The 26,136-nt window shown below is 34.8% G+C and overlaps 1 protein-coding gene across 33 annotated transcripts in view; it reads right to left on the reverse strand.

Moving 5' to 3' along the window:
• Positions 1-26,136, reverse strand: part of LOC129798300 (polypyrimidine tract-binding protein 2) — a 712,220-nt gene that overhangs the window by 245,737 nt on the left and 440,347 nt on the right. For 9 of the 33 annotated variants that reach the window (XM_055841400.1, XM_055841399.1, XM_055841398.1 and 6 more), the window contains exon 1: positions 10,014-16,670. The exons of the other annotated variants lie outside the window; for them this stretch is intronic. In XM_055841400.1, coding sequence (XP_055697375.1) covers positions 10,014-10,016 — 3 coding nt within the window. In that variant the 5' untranslated portion in view covers positions 10,017-16,670. Of the gene's footprint in view, positions 1-10,013; positions 16,671-26,136 lie in introns of those variants that run through there. 33 annotated transcript variants of the gene reach the window in all.

Consider the following 26,136-nt stretch of genomic DNA (forward strand, 5'->3'; position numbering starts at 1 on the left):
TTTTGGGTGTAAAAATATATCAATATTTCTTAATGTTAATTTTACATTTTTTAAGGGTAAAATTAGCATGAAAAAGGATAAATCTAACCCATAATACACCTAAAAAGCATAATATTTACACCGTTTTCAGATCAATACTGCAGGGTAAAATTAACATTTTCGGATTTCTCTCAGTGTAATAACACAGGTAGATGATTGAAAAAAAATATAAGGAAGGGTGGGGTAGGGCCACGTCTGCATTACGAACTACTACAATTGCCCTGTATATTTTCAGGTAGTAAATACTCAAGAGAAACTAACGAAATATAGTTAATTCGATGGTGGTTCATATCCTTTAGTGAATGGTTTTGAGAAAAAGTTCAGCTGCATAACCTGCCCCACTCTTCCCTAATGCTTTTTCCATTCCTGAAAATGGATAAATAATTTAAGCAAATGTAAAGCAAAGGTAGTTATAAACCATCTTATGACCGAAGTTTGTTTTACTTACTAATAAACAATTATGAAAGAACTTATGAGATGTAGGGGGATACTATCCGGGTACCATGCACTAAGTTTCAAAGATTGATGATTAAAAATAAAACCTGACGTTAATAAACTTGCAGTAAAGATTAAAGATAGCATTAATTTTTTTTGTTTAGGTTCTGTTAAATATCTGATCTTTTTATGTAATGGATGGGTACATTGAGAAAAAAAGACGGTGCGATTAACTTTTTTTCCTCGTAACTTTAACACTTCAGGTGTAAAAATATATCAACATTTTTTAATGTTAATTTTACACCTTTTCAAGGGTAAAATTAACATGAAAAAGGGTTCATTTAACCCCTAATACACCTAAAAAGGCTAATATTTACACCGATTTCGGATCAATAATGAAGGGTAAAATTAACATTGCTTGAATGTTTTTTTAAGTTTTTCGGATTTCTCTCAGTGTAGCATTTTGTTATACATCATATAGACTAAAGGATAAGCTTAAAGTTGGTTAAGTGGAAAATATAAGGATTGCAACTCAAATCCACTTATTTATTTGAAAAGTTTATTATCCACGGTAACAATAGTACTAAGTAATTTCCTGCCTAACCGTTCCTACCTCTTCAAATATGAAGCAATGGTCATATGTTTTACATTGGATAATTTTAAAATTAATGTTTTTTGAGAAATTATAAAATTAATATGTTATTAGATTTGTGATTCGTTTAGATAATTTCCGTTTTATTTAATTCTTATTTATAAACTAGGGACAGCGGGGACTGTTAAAGGTGGACCAAAATTCTAATCTAAAGGTTTTATATAGTTAATAATGAGCCTTCCAACAACAAAATAAGTCAAGAAAAACTCAGTATGAGGTCTACGGTTCGCCAAAATTTATTCCAAAAATATTTTCTTTACAAATTTGAATAATGGTATTTTCGATTTATCTGAATTATTCAATTTTATAAAACATGACATGGTAAATTTACATGCTAAAAGATAAAATTTGCAAGCGAATCATATGTCAAATCATTTTTATATTTGAAAATAAATTAGAGGAAGTTGAGATTTTTATTACCTTTTCTTTTACAAAATTTTATGACTTTTATATAAAATTTTCTTTTTTTGTTCTAGTAATACCTAACAAAATTGTGTTTTTTTTTTTTAGAAACTCGTACTGGTTAAAATGTCCTTAGGACTAACTTTAAAATCAAGAACTTTTTTTTTAAAGAGATTTCCATGAATTAATTATTGTGAAATTTATTGTAGTTCAGATTGAGGACTTAATGAAATTTCACATTTTAAAAATAAAAATCTTTATTAGAAACAGTTCTGAATAACCGATCTAATTATTTAGAAGTTGAAGATCTATTTAAGAATTTAGAAGTTCTTTTATTAGAAAAAATTTACCTACGATTTATAAGTACCTAATAGGGACAGCAAAGAAAGTGCAATCCTTGCTTCAGACCGTAGTATAGGTTAGGATCGCATCAAGTCTAATAAAAAGTGAAGCTTTTTCTTACTTTTCTTGTAAAAATTTTGCGGATATTGCACCGCGACTTAAACAAATTTGCTCGTAGCTCTTGTATTATTTCGGCGAACATTATTAAAAGGGTATGTATTTTTACAGAGAGCGACAATCAGAACAAGTGATTCCCAACTATAAATTTAACCCAAATAGAGACGGGAAAAAATTCCTGCCTCCACCAGGAAGACTCACTGGATCACTGGAAAACGAGTTGAAGTACACTTGGCAATTGGTTAAGATCAGTGGCAAAAACAATCAGAGCCAATGCCCCCATAGTTCAGTTGGTAGAGCATTCGCCTAGATAGCGAAAGGTCCTCAGTTCAAACCTGGATGGAGGCAGGAATTTTTTCCTGCCTCTATTTGAGTTAAATTTGTGGGTTGGGAATCACTTGTTCTGATCGTCGCTCTCTGTGCATAATCACAAAAATTTCTTGGGATTATGTACCAAGCGAACAGAAGTCTGTTCAACCACTTTCACTATGTATTTTTACATAGCTTTTAATGTATGATTTCGAAATATATCAGACTGATAAGTCAATTCTCTATAGAAAAATACTTTCCATTAGTCTTTAGTGTCTCTATGCAAAAACGTATGGAAAAACAAAATGTCGAGAGGCCCCTGGTATAGGCAGTATGGGCTTCAAATCTAATATTTAGCCATATGACTTAACTTTTCTAATTTATAATCAGGCAAGATTTTTTTTGTGATGATATGAACGTAAGATTGAATATAAGGGCAAATTATACATTGGAGTACTACAATTGCTGGGATGCTGGGGCCTCAGTGGATAGAGTAGAGGCTCTATGATTGTGAGGTCTCGGGTTCGAGACTGGGCAGCTGCAGATTTTTCAGCTGTTGTATTATTTTCGAATTTGTCCAGTGAATGAATGGAAAAGTAATGCCAATACATTGACAGTGAACCGCCTAAAACGAGAGGTTGGTATAAGAAACAAGTTTCGACATGCAGAGTTCAGTCGAAAACAAATACACATTCACTGCCCAGATCCACAAACCGAGGCTGGTTTACCGTGATATAAAGGGGTTCCTGTGTGTATCAGAACACACAAGGACCACTGTGATATAGAGCAGGTTTAACCGCCTTTAGTGTTAAGATAGAACAGGAGAATGGGGAGTGCATAATGGGCCCAAATAAATGGCCCGGGTGCAGCGGTTCCGAAAGTAATATAACCGACCCATAGACAAACCTTAATCTTAACTACAATTGCTCATTGGTTAGAATTTCTAGAGACAATCGGTAACTGCACTAAATTTACAGTACCCGTATCAGATCGAAGATGACTAATGAGCTGGACAGACCTACAGTTTAAGCCGAGAGATTACTTAACGTAATTATATTCCAAATAGTGATTGTAATACATTCCCATCAGTTTTCCACTAAGCCGTCTCTCGGCTTAGGCCATAGGTCTGTCTAGGGCATAAACCTTCCTTAGTGCTGTTAGATAATGCGGTGCTTCTGATGGAAATTTATCAAGATCAAAGACGTCATCTTTAATGGAGTTTATCCGATAAAACTGACTGGCTTAATCTATCTTGCCTTTAAGAGGGGCTATGTTTTAGATATCTTTATATAAACTACAGGTCGAATTCTTAGGTTGGAAGGATTGATAGGGAATGGGCTCTCTTTAAGCGACTAGCGGCACACCATCTAGGACCTAGTCGGATTCCCCCAAAAGACAAAAGTCCACACGTCATTCTTCTCTGACGTTCTACACCGGACTTTCGGTAGTCATTTCGGCTTCTCAACTTATTGATACAGTGACAAAAATCCAAAATTCAATTACACGACAATGGCTTAGAAGCGGCCCAGTAACAGATTAAAATAGTAACGTTTATGACAGTTAGGATTTTAGCAAACGTATAAAATTCATTGGAAATAGGTTTACACATACAACTTAACTCTAGAGACGACTTAACGGACATTTAATCAAAATAATGATTAGACAACATTCCCATCGGTTTCCTACTAAACTATCTCTCGGCTTAAGTCACAAGTCTGCCTAGGGCTTTCTTAAATGGGAATGCACAATATGCCCAAATGGTGGCACGGGTGCAGCGGTGCTCCAATTTAATCTAATCTAAACCCGCTTTTAAAAGCATATTACAACGTCTCCAAATGAGATTAAACCTCCAATCTAAAGTCAACATTACCATCATGAGTGAGTTCTTCAAATAGGGCAAGCAAATATAGGGACTAGGGCATGCAAATGAGGTCGAGAGGAGTAGATGCAGGCAAAAAGAAGCAGGGGATGAAAACTTGGGTCATTCGTCATAGCCAATGGTTGTGCAACGCGCAAAGCAGATAACTATTACAAAAAGCAGCCAAGCATCAGTTTATATTACAAACTTCTATGCTCAATATGCTGCACACGAGACTTCTTTTCCTCCTATTCATCTCCCATGCCCCCATACTGAATCTTCCATATACTGAATCACTTCCCTCCTCATGATCCATTTCCTCCTCACCTCATTCCTCTCTACACAGCACTTCACCATAATTAATCCAAGAGGAAGATTTTTAATTAAATAAATGCACCGTCTTCAGGTGAATTCTCGGAGCGCGATACACGCGGCTAGAATCAGAGCGTCGTTTTGAGTGTTTGTGGAGTTTTATCTCAAAATTGATCTTCCTCCTACCACACCCTACTTCCCCCCCCCAAATGGGTGGCTTCCCTCATTCACACAAAACACCTTCTCTGACAACTCAATGCTTCACAATAATAAATAGTGTGAATGATGATTGCCTGCGAGAAGATGCGTGCCACTCTGTCACGGTGTCTTAAAGAGATGGAACAACCAAGAAATGGGTGGTTGTTGAAGCAGAGAAATGGTCGGAACCACCATCTCTCTGGATCTGCCCTCATACCATTGAGTACCACAAGAAAACCACTAAATCCTATAGAATACAAAACACCATGGAAGAAGTTTAGCAAAACCGCCAAAGTGTATTGATGAATTTATGTTCAAGTTACAAAATTCAAAATTCAGTTGAAGTTTCTTGAGAACATTCAATGCTGTGATAAGGCGATTCCCCTCCTCGAAATCTCCTTCCCAGGACAATCTCTCTTTAGTGAAAATTTCAAAGTGGAAACCATATTGATTTGATAGGAGCGAATCAGGAAATTTCTCTTAAGAACGATTTTGCATACGAAATTTGATATCGTTTATGGATCAATATATTAGATGGAGTATAAAAGTTTAGTAGTAAGGTAAAGTGCCCTCGAGTCGACCGGTTCCTCGACTCGATTGGTAGTCAATATTTGAATGATTTAATGGTGAGTTTCTATAAAATTGTCACTGATTCGTATTTATTTGTGGAATAATTGACCTATTAATGTTAGATCATACGCCAAATATTAGTGCAAATATAAATAAATTGAATAAATAACCCTACCGGTCGAATTGAGGAACCGGTCGACTTGAGGGCACTTTAAATTGAAAAATTGTTGTATGAAAATTGTTTGATTTGGTAACTAAATAATAATCTTTAAGCATAATGGAAATCTTGATGGAGATACAACAAAGATAAAAATTGCTAAAAGCTCAGAAAACTTTATTAACTCTCTTATAAAAAGCATTTATAATGTCAATGCTACATAAATAATTCTTGAGATTTAAAAATTCAAACGCGGATGATTTTTAAAATCTTTTTATATCTTTTAGAATATTTTCGTAAGAGTATTAAGTATATCTGAAATTGAAGTGTCAACTCCAATACAATATTCATATGATTTTGCCTTTTAATTTCTTTTTTTTTTTAAGAATATTACTGTAGTTTTTTTTTAAATTAGCTTTCAGTTTAACTGTCAATAGATTTCGATTTTGGGTCTTACACTTACCTAAAATATTTTCGAGTTTCTTAACTTAGAAAAAATCAGAAAATAAATTCAAGTATTTTGAACCGATTTAGTTACAGTTTTGGTTTTTTTCTAAACTTAGAAGCTTTTCGATGTTTGAAAATTATGGACAAATTTAAGACTAATTTTTAATAGACCTCATTTTAAAAAGAATAATCAAAAAATTATACTAAAGTTTCACTTTGAATATCGTAAGTGAATATCGATACGTACAGGGCTAAGAAATAGTCAAGAGATAGCCTTGAGCAATAATAAACTAAATAATAATTAAGCTCTTCTTCTGACATTTCTGCATAAAATCGATTCTCAGTAACTAGAGTCTTATCTGAAGCAAACACTATTCTATCGATTTTCGGAATCTCTTATAAAATATAAAATACGACTCCTTTCACAATTCAAAACAAATATTTTACAATTTATTAAATGTTTGTTAATCTTATAGGTACGGTAAAGTGGTACAAGTTGGACAGGGCTTTTTTTTCTTGATAAATTTAGTACTTTATTTTTATTTGTATATTTTTAATGCTTTAGTTTTATAATTTGGTTCTTTGTGCTTAAAAAAATTTAGTACTGTATATATAAAAAAATCTATGTCCAACTAGTACCGGCGAATTGTCCAACTTGTAACACTATGTACAACTTGTATCACTTTACCCTATGGAAGTATTGTGAATGTAAGTCCTTGAGTATATTCTAAACAATAATGTGTAAGTCTTTTGAATATCTTTCGATTTACGAATGTTACATAAAGCTTTGAAATTACGAATGTCCTTTTAAGTATTTTTAATTTCCGTTAAAAAAACTCATATTCAGCATTACTTTACAAAATGATATTCGCTGTATTCTTAAAAGATATTATACAAAATACTTTCTCTTTTTGTGATTCTAAAAGATGTCACTAAGGTGGGAAATCTTAGTTGACTAATAAGAACAAGTAAGTCTAAGAAGCAAATGAAATAATTAATCTTTAATTTGAATTTTTAATTAGGCTTTAGATCAGAATAATTTTACTTACAACAATAAATTGATTTAAAAAAAAATGCAGAATTGACTTATTCTATAATTTTCGTATTTGATTATGCCTTATAAACTTTCGGTTTTCTGTTGCCCATGCTTGATACCATTGGAAGCTTTGTAATTAACAAATTTTCGATATTTCACAATATATATATATATATATGTGACTCATCACAACCATATTTTAAAAACTATGGGAAAATGGCAAGTTTTCAAAATTTATTGCGGAGTTACATTTATTGAGAAACATAGGAAAAATCTAGTCATTACGAAGCTTCTAATCGTATCAAGCATGGGCACTTTCCCCTACTAAGTTAGGACGTTTAGACTACATTTAGTATTTACTAAATTCTAGTCCGAAATTCCAATTCAGGGGTAGTTTTGAAGCTGAATTTATTTCTATTCAATATAAAAAGTGACATCTCAAAATCTTCTTAGTTCTCGATTTTAGGAATCCTAATGTACAAGACAGTTCTTCAATTAATATTTCAACGGTTATTGTTTGAATACTGCAATCAATTCCCCTTTTTGGAAGGGGATCGAATAGATTAAGTGGATGGACAGAGAGTCAGTTTGTTAGGTTCGATCGAGAACACGAGAATTTGAAGTTCCGTGTACTAGGCCCCAAGAAGTAGAAAATTAGTTATCCCATGGTCCAAGACTGTACTAATACCTTACATTTTACAGTCCTAATTATATAGTAAAAGCTACCATAAAAACCAAATCAAGTAGCAAAGATGAATTCGAATTTCATATTCAGTACGTTTTTATGGTCTGAAACAAAAATTAAATAGTCTTCCTGACGTTCAAAAACATTTGTATTTTTTCGAGAATTATTCGAAATGTGGATTAGTGTATCAATTTTAGGGATAACCCCAACAAATACGATCCTTCATAGCCCTAGTAATCGTTTCAAAGAGATCTCTTTAGGAAGTACAACGATTACTAAATAGAAGTGAAAATTTTGTGTTTAGTCTGTGTTATGTTATATTATCGAATTTGTGTGGTAAACTTATTGGGAAATTCCGATCTGAAAGCGTTTGTATTTATTAAATGGAATTGGACGTAAAAACCTAGGCTCTTCTTGATTCTTGTTGTTTTGTTCTTCTACTAATAAAGAAATATCTAGGCTTTTCGTCCACTGCCAGTTACATCCTATGAGACCGAATCATCACAGATGATGTAGTAATGCTTAAGGACTTTTTCGATATTCGAAAACCTATGCTGAAAGCGATTTATATATCTGATTTTAGGAGGAATATACGGGTCGCCTATGTTCCTCATAGGTTCCCAAGTGTTCCACGTAAGTAGTGCGGGTTCTTGAGGTAATTGCATTACAACTTTTAGCCGAAGTTGGGTCTCTCGAATTACCCAGTCATACTAGATACAGTTTCTTAGAATCAATCCATTCTTGATTTAGTAATTAGGTTAGTGTGACATCTCAAGGGAATTTGAAATGGACAAATAGTGAATGGACACAGGGGAAGGCTTCCAATCTCACCTATCTATGTCAAAATATTTCAATAGCTATTCTTAAGTGCAGAATTTCCTTTAAAAAAATAGGTCAGATTGCTCTCCTGGGCCCTGGAAAAACCTAATTATCCACTTTCCAAGTCCCAGAAGACGAAGCCAGATCCTCCTCTCTTCCTGGCCTTTCCAAGACTGCCTCATTTAATCCCCTCGTTTTATATTAGAGCCTTCTCATTCAGGAGGGAGATTCAAAGCTCCTGCGAAATAATAACGGTTTTTGTTTGACCTATAGTACCGGCTATTGTTGCCCCGGGCCATGGAATATGCAATTTCTTCACCTTATCAGACACAGGACACGGAGCCCGATACATCTTATTCTTCGCTCCAACCAAGATTGACTTCCCTTTCACATAAACACTCACCCTTCGGGGCCGTTCTATGAAGAGGTAAGTACTAGTGAATTTCAAAATAAGACCATTGCAGGACTTATAGAAAGCCCGGCTTCTACATTACAACAAGATTCATAAAAGAAATTTGGGAAAAGTATGTAGTGCTCGAAGCCAGAGTGTACGAAACCTTTAAGCCATCCACTGTATCCATTCGTCATTTATCTATTTCAATCCCGTTCCATTTGATTTTCATAAGTTTCAATCCATTTATTTAAGGATTTTTCAGGTTTTTCAAAGAATAACCCAGGTTCCCCAGGAAATATAAGTAGGTTTCCTTGTTCTCCCGTCAAATTTGTTCAGATCTCCAGAATGGGTTACCGTAAGTACGAGAGACTTTGACACCTCCCTGTTCGTAAGCTTTTCTTTATTACTAGAACTTAAGGATGGTCTTTACCGACCAGACATGGTAGATCGGATCGGTAAGTTCCGGAACTATCCTTAAGTTCTAGAAATAAAGAAAAGCTTACGAACAGGGGGATGTCAAAGTCACCCGCACTTATACAGGCGTCAGTCCTAAGGCTTAGCCATATGGCTTAACTTTTCTAATATCTTATCAGACAAGTTTTTTTGGAAAATTTTGACTTAGATTTGGATTACAGTAGACTCTCTCAAATTCGGGCATTTGGGACCGAAATGTCAACTGAATTAAAGAGAAATTCAGGCAGCAAATTGTTTGAAATGCAACGATTTTTTGTTTATCTGCATACTCATATTGAGTTTATATGCACATTGCTATTATAAATTTCATGAGAACCTCTTAATAATGCAAAATAACATCAAAGCTAAGGCAAATCATGACAAATTTGAGCATATTTGCTTCATTTGATAATCACAATCGAACTTGAAAAATGTCAACAAACTTTTTTCGAATTTAACCGGCGCCCGAATTACAAAGTAGCCCGATCTTAAAAGAGCCGAATTAGCGAGAGTCTACTGTATTAAGGGCAAATGACCTAATACATTTTGAAAAATCTATAAAATCCGTTGCTGTTTAAGATTTTGGGAGCCTTGGGAACTAGGCTAAATCTTTAGTCTGAAGATAATTTTACGGTACCTGACCTCTTAATCCGAAATGCAGGTTAGTGTGTTATACATGGGCTTATGTAATATACTAATGTTAGTGTGACATAGTAGGTTAGTGCATGGGATTAGGGTTCAGGGGGATTGTGGAGCACACTGGATGGAAAATTCGGAAGTAGGCTTACCATCTCTTTTCCGTTAAACTGAGCGTGTGAATTAATGCCTGACGGCAGAGAGGGCAGATAGCCGTTGGCGAAGGATGCAGTGGCGGCGGCTGCTGCGGCGGCTGCCTGGTGCTGCTGATTCCTCAGCGTTAGCGAATCGCACAGATTGATCTCGGTGTAGCGGCTCAGGATGAGCGTGGGGGCAACTGTGCCACCCACTAAACTTGGCTGCGGACAGCAGTGGCCGCAGTAGCAGAGGGCGGGATTGTGTGCCGCCGCCGGATGATGATGGATGCCCGTCTGGTATCCGCTACTGGTTGTTAGCGGTAGGGACGGGACAAAGGAATGGTGACTGGACACTGGCAACTGGGGCTGCTGTGCCTGATGCTGTATGTGCTGATGGGGCAACAGTGACGATGGCGCCAAGATTTGGGACGCCGTAACAGCTGCCGACACTACAGATGACGCCGACGACGATGGAGGAGACAAAAAGGGGGGACAGAGAGCGAGGCCCGGTGGGAAATACGTTGTGACGACAATTCTTTTCACACACAAAACGCGCTAACACGTCAATTTGCCAAAAAAGAAAACTTTATCTCTTAGACGAGCATTTGCCACCCTCCACAAAACGACAGTGCCAAAATAAGATTTGAGAACACGGGGGCGGGCGATGTATTGTTCACCCCTTTTATGGAAAACACCTTTCTAAACTCGCGTTCTCGTCACTACGAATATAATTCACCGGTATATAGATGGCTTTATCCGCTTGAAGTGGGCTTGAGATGCGGTGTGCAAGGGACTAGTACCCCAAAAAAACCTTGGTCTATTTTAGCTCCAAGGGTTTTCGGCAATTTAGGGTTTTGGATTTGTTTTGCTTGCAAATACCCTCTAGAACCGAAATATCTTAGCACTATCTCCTTTGGATTTTCAATGATCCTACGGGAGACCAATTAAAGACAAAAACGGATATGACGCGTCAAAGAAAAACGATCAAACACTGAGGATGAGCAAAAAATCCTGCAATTGTTTCTTCTTCGGTGGGCAGGTTTGCAATGGCCAAGAGAATATATGTTTGGGAAGATTCTTGTTCTCCCCGATGGATTGTATTATATGTCTGTGGTCGAATGAAGAAGTTGAATTGACTGTCTTCAAGTGCCCCCCTTTCAATTTCAGTGCACTACGCAACAGGTTTTATATTCTATTTTCTCTTCTTACAAGAACTTCTTTAATGTTGCTGTTTCACTTCTACCTATATTACTTTTTCGGTATCGCGATGGATAAATTCTTTTGCTTGTTGGCAATTGTTGTTGTAGCTCGGAACGCCGCGGCCAAGGCGAGTTTATTGTCCCAAGAAAATGCCTCTTTCTCTCTTTTTTTTTGTTCTTTTTGTTCTTTAAAAAGAGCCAGAACAAACCAAAGGAGGGAGAAGAAGAACTTGTGTTGGGATGATGATGGCTTGAAAACTAGCCAAGAGTCACACAGGGGAATAATTTCTTCGAAAAACTCCTAACCACCGCTCTTGGTGTTATTCTACTTCGATATTTTTCTTATGCTCAACACTCTCGCTGGTTTATGTTTATGTTAATAACCGCGTCTTCTTCTCAACTTTTGCTGTCTCACTTCTTATTCTCAAATGCCTTCTTCTTCACGTTCTTTTTTTTTTCTTAATGGGACGAGTTTCGATTTTAAGCGTCTTGCGGCGATTAACCCTTTCGTTTTTTTTGTTGTATTTTTTAAATTCTCTTTCAATTCTTTTGCTTGTATTTACTCAAAGAGTGTCTGTGTTGGAGAATGTTTTTGTATAGATATGAGACAATCGAAACCAAGCGCGAAATATTATTTTTTTTTGTTGTTTGTTGTTGAGTATCTTTTAGTACAAAAATCTTGGCTTTTATCTTACGATATTTGATTCATTTTAAATAATTTACACACTTGTTGATTTTTTTTTCTCTCTCTATTTTGCTTCTATCGCCTTTACCACAAAGTAATATTTTTCTGCAATTTTGTTATTACTTTAGGAAAAGAATCTTGTAAATTGTTTCAGCTCTGTTGATTTTTCCGCACAAATTAGATGCTTTTTTATATATAAAAACCTGGCACCAAAACTACTTAATTCGTAATACTGCAATGCTTAAGGTACTCCCCTTAAACCACATACAAATCTTTGACCAACTTTTACTCTATTGTCACCTTGTGCAATTTTTTTTACCGTCAAAACTACTGATTGTCTAACGTTTTTTTTGTCACCTACGTTCACTTGTTCTATCCCCTATAGGTGCAATCACATTAAAATAAACACTGCACTTTGCTCGGTCCGTTTGGTGTTTGTAGCACCATAAAGTCAATTAATGCAGCAGTAGCAATTTTCTATGGAGGATTCTTCCAATTCACCTGTGCTTTTTTATTTAATTTTTTTTTTGCACCTGAATACAGAGGTTTAAACCCCCACCGAAAGTGTGACTGTGGTGTAAAAGGTTCAGGAAAGAGAAAAGTTGAATGCTTTGGGAGGAAAAACGAGTTCTCAATCAGTATTCTACGCGGCGTTTTGGAATGTAAATTCCAACAGTTTTATATCTTCTTCCACGTCTTCAAGACTCTTGGCTTTTGCAGCCCAAGACCTTTAAGACTTCTTTTGTTTTTTGCACACGGGAGAATATTTTGTCCTAATAAAAATTACAAATAAAAACGAATATGAGCGTACCTTTAAATACCTTCTCTATGCACCTCAAATATTTGAGGTTTTACGAGTTTCATACAATTGATTACTTTTATGCAGTGACTTGGGTTAAATACTAAACCCCTTTGCGAGCCCTATGCAAATACTTAACACTAGTTTTTTTTTTACTTCTCCAGCTACCAGGTCCTCACCTACGACACGAATACCCTTACCCCTTGAAGCTCGAAAAGTTATGTATTTGTGATTAAGCTGTGCTATTTAAACTATGTACGAGTTTGTTAATGGGGTATTATTTCAAGAATAAGGGGCGAAAAAGCCTGTACTGCAGAGGAAAGGGTTGAAAAGTTCATAAATTGGCTTTTGATTGTTTTTTTTTGCGTTAAGCTAAAATCACCAAAACCTCGGTGTCCTGCAACTTGTAGCAGGGATTGCAATATTTGTTTTTCAAATTTCTTTTTGCAGAAAATGTTGCAGGGGGTGAGTAACTAATCGGAAGGATTGTCGTCTATTTCAATGATGCTTGAAATATATTTTTTACTAAATCTACGATTGATTGTCTAGAACGCTCTTCTTTTTTTTCACTTTAAACCCAACTTACGAGTTCTAGTGCCTATACCTCCAAAAACAAAAATAGTCACCTAGATAGCCTATGCCCTAAACAGATCCTAAAATCTATGCCTAAAATAGCCGTTTAATGCTGAAAATGCCGATACGATTTCACTTTGCTCTTAGTTTCTAGTATTGACTGCTTTGTAATCACTCAAGATTCTCACTTTAACCACCTATCCCCGTAAACCTATCCCACTTATTGGATTTAATATCAGGTGTACAATGGGTTTTTTTTTTAAATATTTTTTTTTTTTTGATAATTACTTCTTTTTCCTCTTCTATTTAATCTGAGTTTAATAAAACAATATATCCTGGAATTGCTAGTAAAAAGATTGCTATCTCAACTTGTCGCACCTTGCACGAAAGAAAAAAAAACTGTATATCATTAACTATTATTTTAGTGATATGTAGACGGTACAAGTCCTATTAACTATATAATCTCTTTATATTTTCTTGCATTTACATCGCCCAGTAACTCTCAATCATTACAGTAAATCACGATAAAAGTTATATTGTATTTCACGCTCTACGTCATATATTGCACAAAACACCTATTAATTTATTCTTTTAATTAATCTACTTTTCAATTAAAATCTCCGGGAGTTACCCTTTTCCGTATTTTTGTAAATTCCTTGAAGTGTCTCAGACAAATTACCCTCAGGATAAATCTCAATCTATCCGTTTTTCTAAATAAATCTCTTCTATCTTTGGTGATTGAACTTTAAACTTGTGGAATTAACAAAAATTTTAGTACCTCTCGTAGATATTTTAATCTCCTTTATAATAATAATTTCTTTTTTAAATAAAATCAACTTGGCAATATATCAGTCGAATAATTCTAGAAATAAGTACAAAAGCTTCTATAAGCTCTTCTGTAAATTAATTGCAGAAAATATTTATTTTTTGTTTTTTTCGAAAGCTTTCTTCTCCACTCAACAGTTAACTATTGCACTCTTTTTTTTTGAACACTTTCTTTACTTCTTGTTTTTTTTTTGTCAATCTAGATTTGCCCTTCGAAGAAGAATCAATTGGACACTTGCACAAGATTTCTAGTATTTTTCCTATTTTTTGTTTTTAGTAATTTACCTTGCTAATCAGTGTATATATTTTTTGTGTAGATATTTGCAAACAAATCACTTTGTTTGGAGAACAACAACAAACAATTAACACACTTATTCAATTGACTGATTTTTCCTCGTTTTTTTTATAAACCGGTGTTTTTTTTATAGCCTCTCTAGCGCCTTGCACCTCAATTGCATCGATTTTTTACCAATTTTCCGCCCCTTGGCAAAAGTTCTCAATGACCACTTCTAACTTCAAAAGACTTATATACCGTTTAATTGTCGTTTAGTTTGATTATAAACATTCAATTTGTCGCTTAGATGCGTTTCAACGCGATATTTTGAGTCGTGTGGCTCAATCGAATTGTTGTCTTATTCTTGTTTATATTTTTTTTTCTTGTTTGGATTCTCTTTTTTTTTGTATTGGCTTCCAGAATGGACTTGGGATCCAATCTCAATTGTTTGCAAATTTGTATGAAAAGATGGATATTTTGTGCTCTTGAGGGTATTGGGGAGAAAGGATATAGGTTTTCTGTGATAGATTGTTCGTTTGGATTGTATAGGGGGTAAGGATTAAGTCAATGTTTGATCAACTTTTTACTTCATCTGTAGCCTCGATGGGTTGATGGCTTGATGTCGTTTTTGTTTTGTTCTTTTTGGCAGCTTTCAACACTTTTGAGCTTTTCCTTCAGAAAAGTGATTTTGCAAACACTGTTGATGTTGCCAGTTGAGAATTTTTCAAAAAATAATTTAAATTTCTGTCACTCTTGATCGAAACTCCGAAAAATGTCCCAAAATACGATTTGGTCAAAAAAACGGAAAAAAGAACCGAAGAAAATGAAGTAGAACCACCGAAAAACAATCTCGCTAAACTTTTTTCTTCTTCAACTTTAAGCTTTTCCAGCTTGTGTTCGCTTGGTCCGAACTTCGGTTTTATGTTCAAGAACCTCTGCACGACTTTTTTTTCGATTTTGGCCGTTTTTGAAGATTTCCGTTTTAACAATTTTCCGAAAGATGATTAAGCTTTTGCATTGAGAAAAATTAAACTTGTGTATCTTTTTTATCAAATTCGGTGGTGATGGTTTTTTTTGTTGTTTTAAAAACTGATTTTTTTTATTGTTGATAATGAAGAAAAATTGGTTATTTGAAAAATTTTGTTTTTAAAATGTTATACGTTTTAATAATTTTTTTTGTGTGATAACTTTGTATTAATTTTTTTATTTTATTTTTTTTTATTATTTTTTTGATACAATACAAGAGCGGCGGACAGATTGGAACGGGTTGAAGCAAAGACTGTACGAAGACTGAAACAAAATCGACTGGTTTTCGAGGTAATACAACAAATTGTGTATATGAGAGAGGATTCCAAAATACCTAGACACATTGTACTGCGCCGAAGCGTCAATTCTCCGTTCTGTATGATGTATGTATATAATGGAAATGTATATATATATAGCAAGGGGGGCTTCGGTGTTTGGAATACAAGTGAGAGAGAGAATGAAGTAAATAGAGATTGGGTAGTGGATGTAGTGGTATCTCTCCCGTTTCACAAGAATACACAGCATGCCATCTCACTTGGGTATGTAAGACCACTCTTCTTGTGGCGGGAATGGTTTAGCGCTAAAGAACCATCATCATCGTCATTGGAGCGCGCCGTCATTGACAGCATCAAGCGGCGGCAGTCAATTTAAATGGACGCTTCTTTGGCATTCTCATGCCCTTCGCCTCCAACACAACCACAATCCAAGAAATACCCAACCATCTCAGCACCCAACCCCACATACCCAACCTTCAATGACCAACACCGTTGATGACTTCTTGAGCTCTCTGACACCGTGAGATCTCGCTCACTTTTCACCCAAGAACGTGGAAAAAAAAAGAACTCCCGGTGAGCAGATTAAGTACCACCGTCAATTCCAATCCAACCCCCCCCCTTCCCCCGCGCAATGTTCCTGCTGTCGTCCACAGAGTGCTTGGTCCTTGATGGACCGAGGTCTGGAGAGGTCAGGAATTATACCTACAATAAATCATCATCAGTCTAGTGAGTCCATTGTGCCTGATTTTCTTATTAGTCTCCCTCTCTCATTAGATCATGACCGATTCCTAACTGTACTACATGCGGCTGTCATCAGTTATGAATCTCTTATTAATATCACCATTTAATTTTTCCATCTTCCGCTCTTTCTCTTTCCTCAATATCAGAGAAAAAAAAACACTGTTGAAAGATTCCAAGAAATATAAAATATTAAACATCCTAAACCCCCTGTTCACAGTTGTAGATTGTTTTCTCTCTACTATCGAAATAGTAGCTCGACTATAGTGGAAAAACGCTTTTAATAATCGAAAATTAATTTAAGGAAAAAAATACCTCAGTAAGAATAGGGGAAAGCACGCTATCTTCGGACGATTCAAGCTTCAAACAACTCATTTTTTTAATTGAATTTGACCCAATTTAAGATTATATTTTAATAGCTAGACCATGGCCTGAAAATTCCCGAATAGACCATAGGTCAAATCGGTCAAATCATTCAAAAACATATAGAAAAAAAATTATTTGTTTGAAGCTTGAGTTGTCCGATGGTAGCGTGCTTTCCCCTATATTAAAAGGGTTGATTAATGATTGAGAAATTCACAAGGGAGAGGAATTGGGGGAAGTGGGGTATTTTCGAATTGGATCACCTTAAAAATATGGTTTTTTCGGGTTGTGCAATGAAACCTAAGCTTTATCATAATTTAATTTAGGCTCACAATTTATTTTTTGTAGTATTAAATTATATCACGGAAAATAAAGACAATCATTCTTTCCGTGCAGAAGTAGATCTTGAAAAAATCGAAAATCTTTTTGAAAATCCAAAAAAGAGACTTTCTTCCTTCTTAATAGTTTCGCAAGGTGGCAGAAGTTACATCTTGTTCGAATTTCGAAGTGCTCAAGTGTCAAAATGTGACGGTCTTCATATTGTTATGAGGAATAAAACAGGACAACGACGCTTACTGTTCTTGTCCCATTACTTAATCACTCCATAATCATTGAGCAACTCTTTTGCGAGCTTTTTAGTGTGATATTTGATAAATTTTCCCCACCTTGTTCGAAAATTAAGTATGAAAATTCGAAATTGAATTTGAATTCTTCGATCATCAACGACTTTTTGTGCAAATAGAGTTCCATTTACCTTTTATCCAGGACAATATTGGAGAATCAAGATTACCTGCGGAATTGCGGAAATTAATTGCGTAATTATCTAAAAGTAAGAAAGTCTCTTTTTTGGATCTTCAAATAGATTTTCGAATTTTTCAAGATCTACTTCTGTACGGAAATATTGTTGACATTCGAAATTCGTACAGACAATCACGAGTCACATTGTGGTATTAGGGGAAAGTGCCCATGTTTGATACGATTGGAAGCTTCATAATGACTAAATTTTTCCTATGTTTCTCAATAAACGTGACTCCGCAATATATTTTGAAAATTGGACACTTTTCCATAGTTTTTAGAATATGTTTGCGATGAGCCATATATATATTGCGAAACATCGAAAATTTATCAATTACGAAGCTCCCAAAGGTATCAAGCATGGGTACTTTCCCCTATCAAGAAGTTAATGACTTTCCTCGTCTATTGAATTTTTCTTTATTACTTTATGTGCAAGTATTATGTATACCCAATAACACTTGGACTTAGACTAGCTGTAGTTGAATTTCGAAAAATTCAAACTTAATTTTCGTTCATAGTTGTCAAAATTCAAGAAATACCGCAAAAATAAGATGTCAAAAGACTTTGCTCAATTATTATGTTGGGAATCAAAGTGAAATAAGAATATTAAGAAAATATTAAGAACTTTTCAACTAAAATTTTATCCTAACTAAGTAAATTTCACAGCTGTTGACACTTAAGATACTTCGAAATTCGAACAGACAAACAGGCCATCTTGGGAATTAACAAGAAGTAAATGTCCTTTCTCTGATATTACAAATTGAATATCGACTTACTCGTGGACTAGATAAGTTCCTGCTGGATTTAGCATTCAATAACACTTGGTTTAGCCGTAGACGATTTTCGAAATTCTATCTCAATATTCGTTCATAATGGCTCCGGCACACCTTTGGGATCAGGAAAATTTCATGAAATCGAAATTCGAAACCCTTTGTTTCTCACAAGTTTTGCATATGACTATTTCATTCTTTCTCATACCAAATTCGATTGAGCTAGATTGAATTTGGAATGATGTTTAAGAGAAGAAGAAGAGTGCGAGGGAATGAGATAGACATATGCAAAAGAATTGTGAAAGAAAGGGATGCGAATTTCGACTTCATGAAATTATCCTGATCTAAAAGGTGTGCCGGAGCCATAATGGTCAAGATTTGTAAAATACAGGACAAATATGTTAAAAGAGCTCCTCAGTTATTTTTTAGGAAACTACAAATAATACAAATAATACAGCAATATTAAGAACTTTTTTGATTTGATATTCCTCACAATTAATTTTCGAAAATGGATTTCAAAAATTAATGAAGAGGACCAATAGTTCAAGTGATCAAAAGATTATTGAAGTGCTAATGGATAACTTAAGTCATATATTTTCTTCTCCACAAAATGCCACTGAAATCTTTCGGAAAAGGAAAAATAAAATGAAAATAAAAACCAACGTTGTTGTTGAAAATTGATAAAATTATCAATCTTATTAAAACCAAGTGAAATAATTGCAAGTTTTGAGCCAAAATTGTAAAAAAAAAGATATCTTTTTCTTGTGTTACAGCCGTACTAAAGAAAGTTCGAAGCCTGAGCCGAAAGCTTTGGAAAAAGTTTATGAGTTTTCCTAGAGAAATCCTATTTCCCGACGAAATCCGATATCCACATTTTTAGGTCTTCAGGATCACCAAATACTTTTCGTCATTAGAAATTTGTCGAATCGCCAATTTACAATACGAATAATGCCCAGCGCACAATAACTTTTGTTTGTAAACATGTTTTCAAAATTGCCTATGAGAGTGAGCGAGATAACTAGATCTAGGTTTCATTCACTCTCATTGAAATCTTGAAAACATGTTTACAAAACAAATATTATTGTGCGCTGGGCATAATAGCAGTAATTCATGTTCAAAATTTTACTTCACATGAAGGTCTTGTTGCTCTATTTAAAATTTTGAGCTGCATTATTGTCATATACTATTTTTCTTAAAAACTTGAATGCATCGCTGAATAGTATTTAGCCTTTAGTCTGAAGCGTTTGAAGATTAATCTAACTAAAAGTATGTCAAGCAGCCAACTGGATCTTGTTAACATTTTGTCAAAAGGATGTTATTTTCGAATTTAACAAAGCTTTTTCTCACATCTTATGGAAAAACATCATCTTGACAAACTTTCTACTATATCCAGTTGGTTGCCGATTTGACAAACTTTTGGATAACCTATACGCCATAGCATCATCAACAAGTACAGTAGAGTCTCTCAAATCTGAATCTCTCAAATTCGAACGCCCGCCGTTTGGATTCAAAACTTCAATTGTGAGGTTATGTTAGAAAGTTCGTATTCTTGGTGAATGAAAATCATATTTATGTGCTTCTTCCTGAGTGTCTACATACATTAAATGAAAAGGAAGTATGTCACCACTAAGACTTGCGAGAAAGTACGAGAATTTGATTCAAAATACAATTTAATCTCACACAAATTGCGTTAGTTTTGAAAAAATCGTTCGAATTTGGGAGGTGAGAAATGTAAAAAATACCCCCCGAGCGTTCGAATTTAGGAGACTCTACTGTACTCATGAATAACCCACCTTACCATGCGGCTATCGCCGTCTTACCGTTGTTTCCAACCTCCAGGGTAAAACGATGGAAAACCCCTTCTCAGGTTGTATGTTTTAAGTCTTTTTGGGTTTACACTTTGACATATTTTTATTATTTACAATCACAAGTTGTCCATGAGTGATTTCATGACAAGATTGCAATATCACTGCACTAAGAGAAATCCCAAAAAGTTAAAATAACATTCTAGAAATGTTTATTTTACCCTGCAGTATTGATCCGAAATCGGTGTAAATATTATGCTTTTTATGTATATTAGGGGTTAAAGTTACCTTTTTTTCATGTTAGTTTTACCCTTAAAAAGATGTAAAATTAACATTAAAAAATGTTTGTATATTTTTACATCTGAAAAGCGTTAAAGTTATGAGGAAAAATAGTTAATTGGACCCCCGTTTTTTCTCAGTGTAAAATAAACATTTCCGGGATATTACTTTATTAACTCTTTCGGATTTCTCTGAATGATTGAGCTGCAATATTTTTACTTATTTTTTCATAACTTAGATGGAGCTTATGTAACACTTTTCTTATCAGAATTTGTTTTGGTATTTTAAACACTTTTATTTTAAATAATTCCTAAAAAAATTTTCTATTGTTCTTAGTGGACAGAAATATTTATTACGAAGAAACATAAAATCAAGTTAGGGTAAGTGTGCCAAATTTTGGCATAGTTGCATGCAAGCATCAAAGTCTCAAGTTTGAAATGTAATATTTTAATTACAAATTGATTTTTTTTTCATTCTTTCTTCTGAAAGACTGTTGCTTGGAACCTTGTAAAGAGTTTACCGTCTTTATTTACTCTAATAATCATTCTTAATATATTTTAAAATGAATAAAAATATAGACATAGCTTTGGTGCCCTATTTCGGCCACCTTCATTCTCATAGTTCCTTGCCCTTCAGGAATTCTTCCAAAGCCTTTTTCACGTCATCTCGTTTGTCGAAGCAACATTTTTTCGTTATTCTTTTGCATTGTATAATATCTAGAGTACGTGAAATCTAAAAGTTCATGGAAATTCGAGAAACAAAAAAGGTGGCCGAAATTGCAAGCTGGCCGGAATTTGGCACACTTACCCTATTTGATACAAATATTCTTTTAAAGTTATGCTTTAAACAAGAAATGATTTTCGATGACCTCACTTTTCATGAAATTTATTTTGATAAAATCTATATAACCCCTTCATAAGAAATATCCATCTAATTTCTCTGTAAATTCTTCATAAACCGGGCACAGAATTTTCTTTTTCTACCAACTCTCAATCCAAAGGGGAACAAAATAATTTAAACAATCTTCTTATTGAATCATTTCTCCTGCAGATACTCATTTTTATAATAAAGTTAGAAGCACGGAGAAATGCTAAAGACACTGCACAGAGGAAGAGAAGGCACCAGTATAAGAAAAAAAAGCAGTAAAGATTCTGAATTATGCATGAGCTGTTAAACGGTTTCTATCTCTATTGCCGATTTTTTTTCTTCTCTTACCGCACTTCCTCATCGAGCGGTCGGAGAAAGCAAAAAAATTATATGCATTTTTTCTCTCTTGCTTTTATTCTTAAATCCATATTAGAAAACTTGTGGGATGTTCAATACGTCTTTGACGTACGCAAAAATCATGAGAAAGTTGTGTGTAAAAAGGCGGGAAAGAGAATGCCAAATTGATGAAAAAGTTCTTATACCACCAGACTTTTCCATCAACTTGAGCTTTTTCCCATCGCCGAAGCTTGGAAGTTGTCGGGGGAGGGGTGAAAAATAAAACACGAGGAAAAACTTATGCCATCGACAAAAATAAATACAAATATATCTGGATTTTTTTTTGAATTAAAAAAAAATAATAATACTTTGGAAGAGAAACATTAGAGGTGAAAAGAATTTCTATAAATCTTGTTCGGTGAGTTTTTTTATCTGAATTTTGAAAAAAAAAAAAGTTTCTTGTCATTGTCAACATATTAATTTGCATATTTCTCTAATAACCTCAGAAAAAATTAATGTTGAATTTCTTAGTGGAGAGACTATATCTTTGTGGTTTGGCGGGAATGGGAGAGTCCGAAGAAGATGGGCGCAAAAAATAAGAAGCTACAGGAAGACAATTACTGTGAGTATTGGAGGGGAAATTGGAGAGCTACAGGTAAAATGCCAGAATTTGTTCAATAGTGGGGAAAAAGCACGTACCAATACTCAAGCAAAAGTTCTTTAAGCTTCCCGAAAAGCGGTTTAGAATCTACGTGAGTTGGTTTTTATATAAGGAGAATTGTGACTCTCCCGCTCTCCCTTATTTACTTTTTGGTTAGAATCATGGGACTTCTCGTGAATGATCACTTAATGTGTCGATTGGGAGAGAGAGAGAGCAGAGGCCAAAGAGAACGAGAGAGAAAAAATACTTCTTTTCCACAGAGAAAGAACTGGACGAAGTAACGCGAGGAGGGCAAAAACCTCATTCCTCTGACGTAACAGGTTGCTCCCATGAATGAGTCTGTATGAGAAAAGTTACAATGCCTATGTACTGCACATAGTGTCATCTCTGTCACCCTCACCGATCCACCGGTTTAGTCACCTTCCTCTCGCCCCAGCATCCTTCTATCTCTTTCCCACCAAAATGTATCACCTTATAACAAAAGAGCTAGATAGCATTCAAACAATGTCTAAGCGCAACATGTAGTCACGACATTCAGCACATTTTCCGCTGTAACGTCTAAAGTCAGAAAGAGATGGCAGCACGTGCTCCATCATGTAGCATGACGTGCACTTGTGTGGTTTGATGTTACACCTCCCTCATGTGCCATCAACTCTCTCTCTCTCTCTCTCTCTGAGCTCCTGAGAGCTTTCTCCAGCCACCCCGATCGAGCTTTCGTGTAATTCACCTTTCGCATCATTTACACAAGGAACGACCTGCCATACAGGGGTAGAGCAGGCTCCGGAAATAGGGGTTCACTTTTTCTAAGAATTCACCCCAACACGTCCGATGAAGATGTTTTTTTCTCCAAATCACCATCCCCAAAAGACATTCTACCAATCACCCTTAATCCCCCCTCCCCTCCCCTAACCAAACAAATCGAATGCACATCGTCCTGGCGATCTAAATAATCAGCTTTCACCCTTCAATTTTTCACCCTCCGAATGGTAAGGGATTCCTGATATGCTCCTCTGGTACTATCCAACCGACTTGAGGGGATTTTCCAGGTAAATTAGAGCAAGTCTACTCACAATTTATGATTATTTCATTTCAATTCCAAAACGCTGTCCATGGTATTAGCAGAATGAATCTAGAGCTATCCCATTGAAATTTAGATGGAGGGGTAGGTTACTTTCACACAGGGGTAGTTTCATACTTTACGTTAATAATCCCATTTCAAGGGGGATAAGATACAATCATCATTGAACTATTTCTTGAGTTTTGTAAAGAAATTTAAACATTTATGTTCCTCTTGGAGGTTGCAGTCTGCAGGTTTAGATTTACTGGAACACAAGGAAAGAGCAGTAGGGGGCACTGAGACCCTTTTTTAATTGATGCAATATTGAAATAGGACTTTTTTTTAGGAAACAGAGAGCGGTATAATCAGCTTTTTTCAACTTGTCGATCTTGAGCATAAACGGTAAAAGTAAAAGAGATCAGTTTTCGATCTTCAGTGACTTCCAATAAAAAAAACCATTAACTTGAAACTTTTTTCTTTGTAAAACAACCAAGTTTCTCTTGGGTTTTCTAGAAAAGGACTCTGACGATGTCTTTCATTTTTTAAATCTATTTTAGAGGGACTCTTGGCCAAAATCCTCAAATCCAAAATCCCGAACACTAAAACCAAGACTAAAACTCCTAACGCCAAAATCTCGATTTGGTCTAAAATCCCGAAACTCAAAATTCCGAATTATTAAAATTGTGTCATAGTTCTCACGATTGCATCCTTACTTGTTGAAGGCCAAAGGAACTTTCCGTATTTTGGGAAATTATGCTATATATTATCCTGCTTATAAATTCGTCAATTTCAGGATTTTGCCACTCGGTATTTTGGCTTTCAAGATTTTAGCCCTTTTGGGGTTTTGACTCTTTTCAGGATTTTGGCGTTCGAGAATTTGACTTACAAATTTTTGCTTTTAGGACTTTGGCCGGCACCGGTTTTGGAGTTAGTCCAAGTGCACATTTTATCCATTCGTAAGGTAAAGTACACTCATTCGACCGGGTTCCTCGACTCGACCGGTGGGTCAATTTTTGAATGGTACATGGTCAATTTCGTCAATATCTGTGAATTTATCACTGATTCGCATTATTCACGGAATGATTGACCTATTAATGTTAGATCATACGCAAAATATTATAACAAATATAATAAAATTGAATAAATAAATCTACCGGTCAAGCGAGGGCACTTTACCTTACCTATTACCAAAAAACATTTCAATATGTAATTTTCGAAGTTCAAAATTAAACCGTTTTGGAGGGCCTATTCCTCAGCCGATTTGCCTTATTAAGGTTTTTTAAAAGTCTTGAAATCGCTAATACATCGATCAAATAGTCTTAAATTGTAAATACAAGATTCAAACTAAATAGTTTAAAAAAAAAGTCTTATCATTCTCGAATTTACTTTCTCTGTCCCAAAAAGAAGTCATGTTTGGGAATTATTTCGAGAAGATCAGATATAAGATTAAAAATATTTAAGATTTTAATCCATAACAAGAATTCCTATAAATTAATCCTTAATCACAATTTTTTTTCAAAATCTTCTAAAAAGCGCACTTTCTTGCCTTTATTTTCAATTTTGGAATTATTTAATGACTTGTGAATAAATTATGAAAAATAATAAATAGTAAAATTTTGGTCTTCGCCAGAAGGACACGAAGTTTTACAAACTAATTTGTTTTTTTTGTAAAGCTTTGAAGAAGAGCAAAACAGTGAATGATTGTCAAATATTTATAGGGGAAAGTGCCCATGCTTTGCACGGTCTCTAGCTTTACAATGACTAAATTTTTCCTGTGTTTCTGAATAAGTACGACTCCGAAGTATATTTTATAAACAAGACACTTTCCCCTAGTTTTTAAAAGATAGAAAAGATGAGTCACATTTATTGAAAAACATACGAAAAATTTAGTCATTGTAAAGCTTGGGACCGTGTAAAGCATGGGCACTTGCCCCTACTTTAGATTTTAACAAACTTTAATTAATTATTTTATAAATATTTATTTCATGTATCGTCCAATATTCTACTGCTTCTAATTGTGCAGACATTTGATTTTTTATTGTCTTCCATACTTCAAAGGATAAAATAATTTTATAAAAATTTCAGTAATAAATGGATATTAGAATGAAAATTTCTACTGATTGTTTGTAAGGCATGTAGTCTTTCTTCTGAATGCTCGAAAATTATTTGTTGAGTAAAATTTGGAATCCTGAACACACTAATGCGGAACGTCGGACTTTAATTATCTTGCTATAATTAATGTAATTTTAGGTTCCCGGTGAAAATGCAGAAAGCCAAAATCCCGAACGCCAAAATCCCAAGAGCCAAAATCCCAAAATCTTAAAAATGTCATAGCTACTCCCACGATTGCACCCGCGCTTGTTGGAAGCAAAGGGAAATTTTCTGTGCCTTGGAAAATTATTCTACGCATTATCCTACATATAATATCATACCTTTCAGGATTTTGAACACTCGGGATTTTGTCTTTCGGGATTTTGGCGTTCGGGATTTTGGCTGCCTCCGCAATTTTAGTAGGGTAAAGTGATACAAGTTGGACGTAGTGTTACAAGTTAGATAATTCGCCGGTACAAGTTGAACATGGATTTTTTCTTGATAAATACAGTACAAAATTTGTTTTTAAGCACAAGGAACCAAATTATAAAACTAAAGCATTAAAAATATACAAATAAAAATGAAGTACTAAATTTATCAAGAAGATAAGCCCTGTCCAACTTGTACCACCTTACCATATATTTCTAAAACTAAAAATTTTATTATTTTCACGAAGTTCTAAGAGAGTTGTCAGAACTATTGATTAGTTTGTCCTAAATT

The sequence above is a fragment of the Phlebotomus papatasi genome, chromosome 1, assembly GCF_024763615.1.
Source record: "Phlebotomus papatasi isolate M1 chromosome 1, Ppap_2.1, whole genome shotgun sequence".
Lineage (NCBI taxonomy): Eukaryota > Metazoa > Arthropoda > Insecta > Diptera > Psychodidae > Phlebotomus > Phlebotomus papatasi.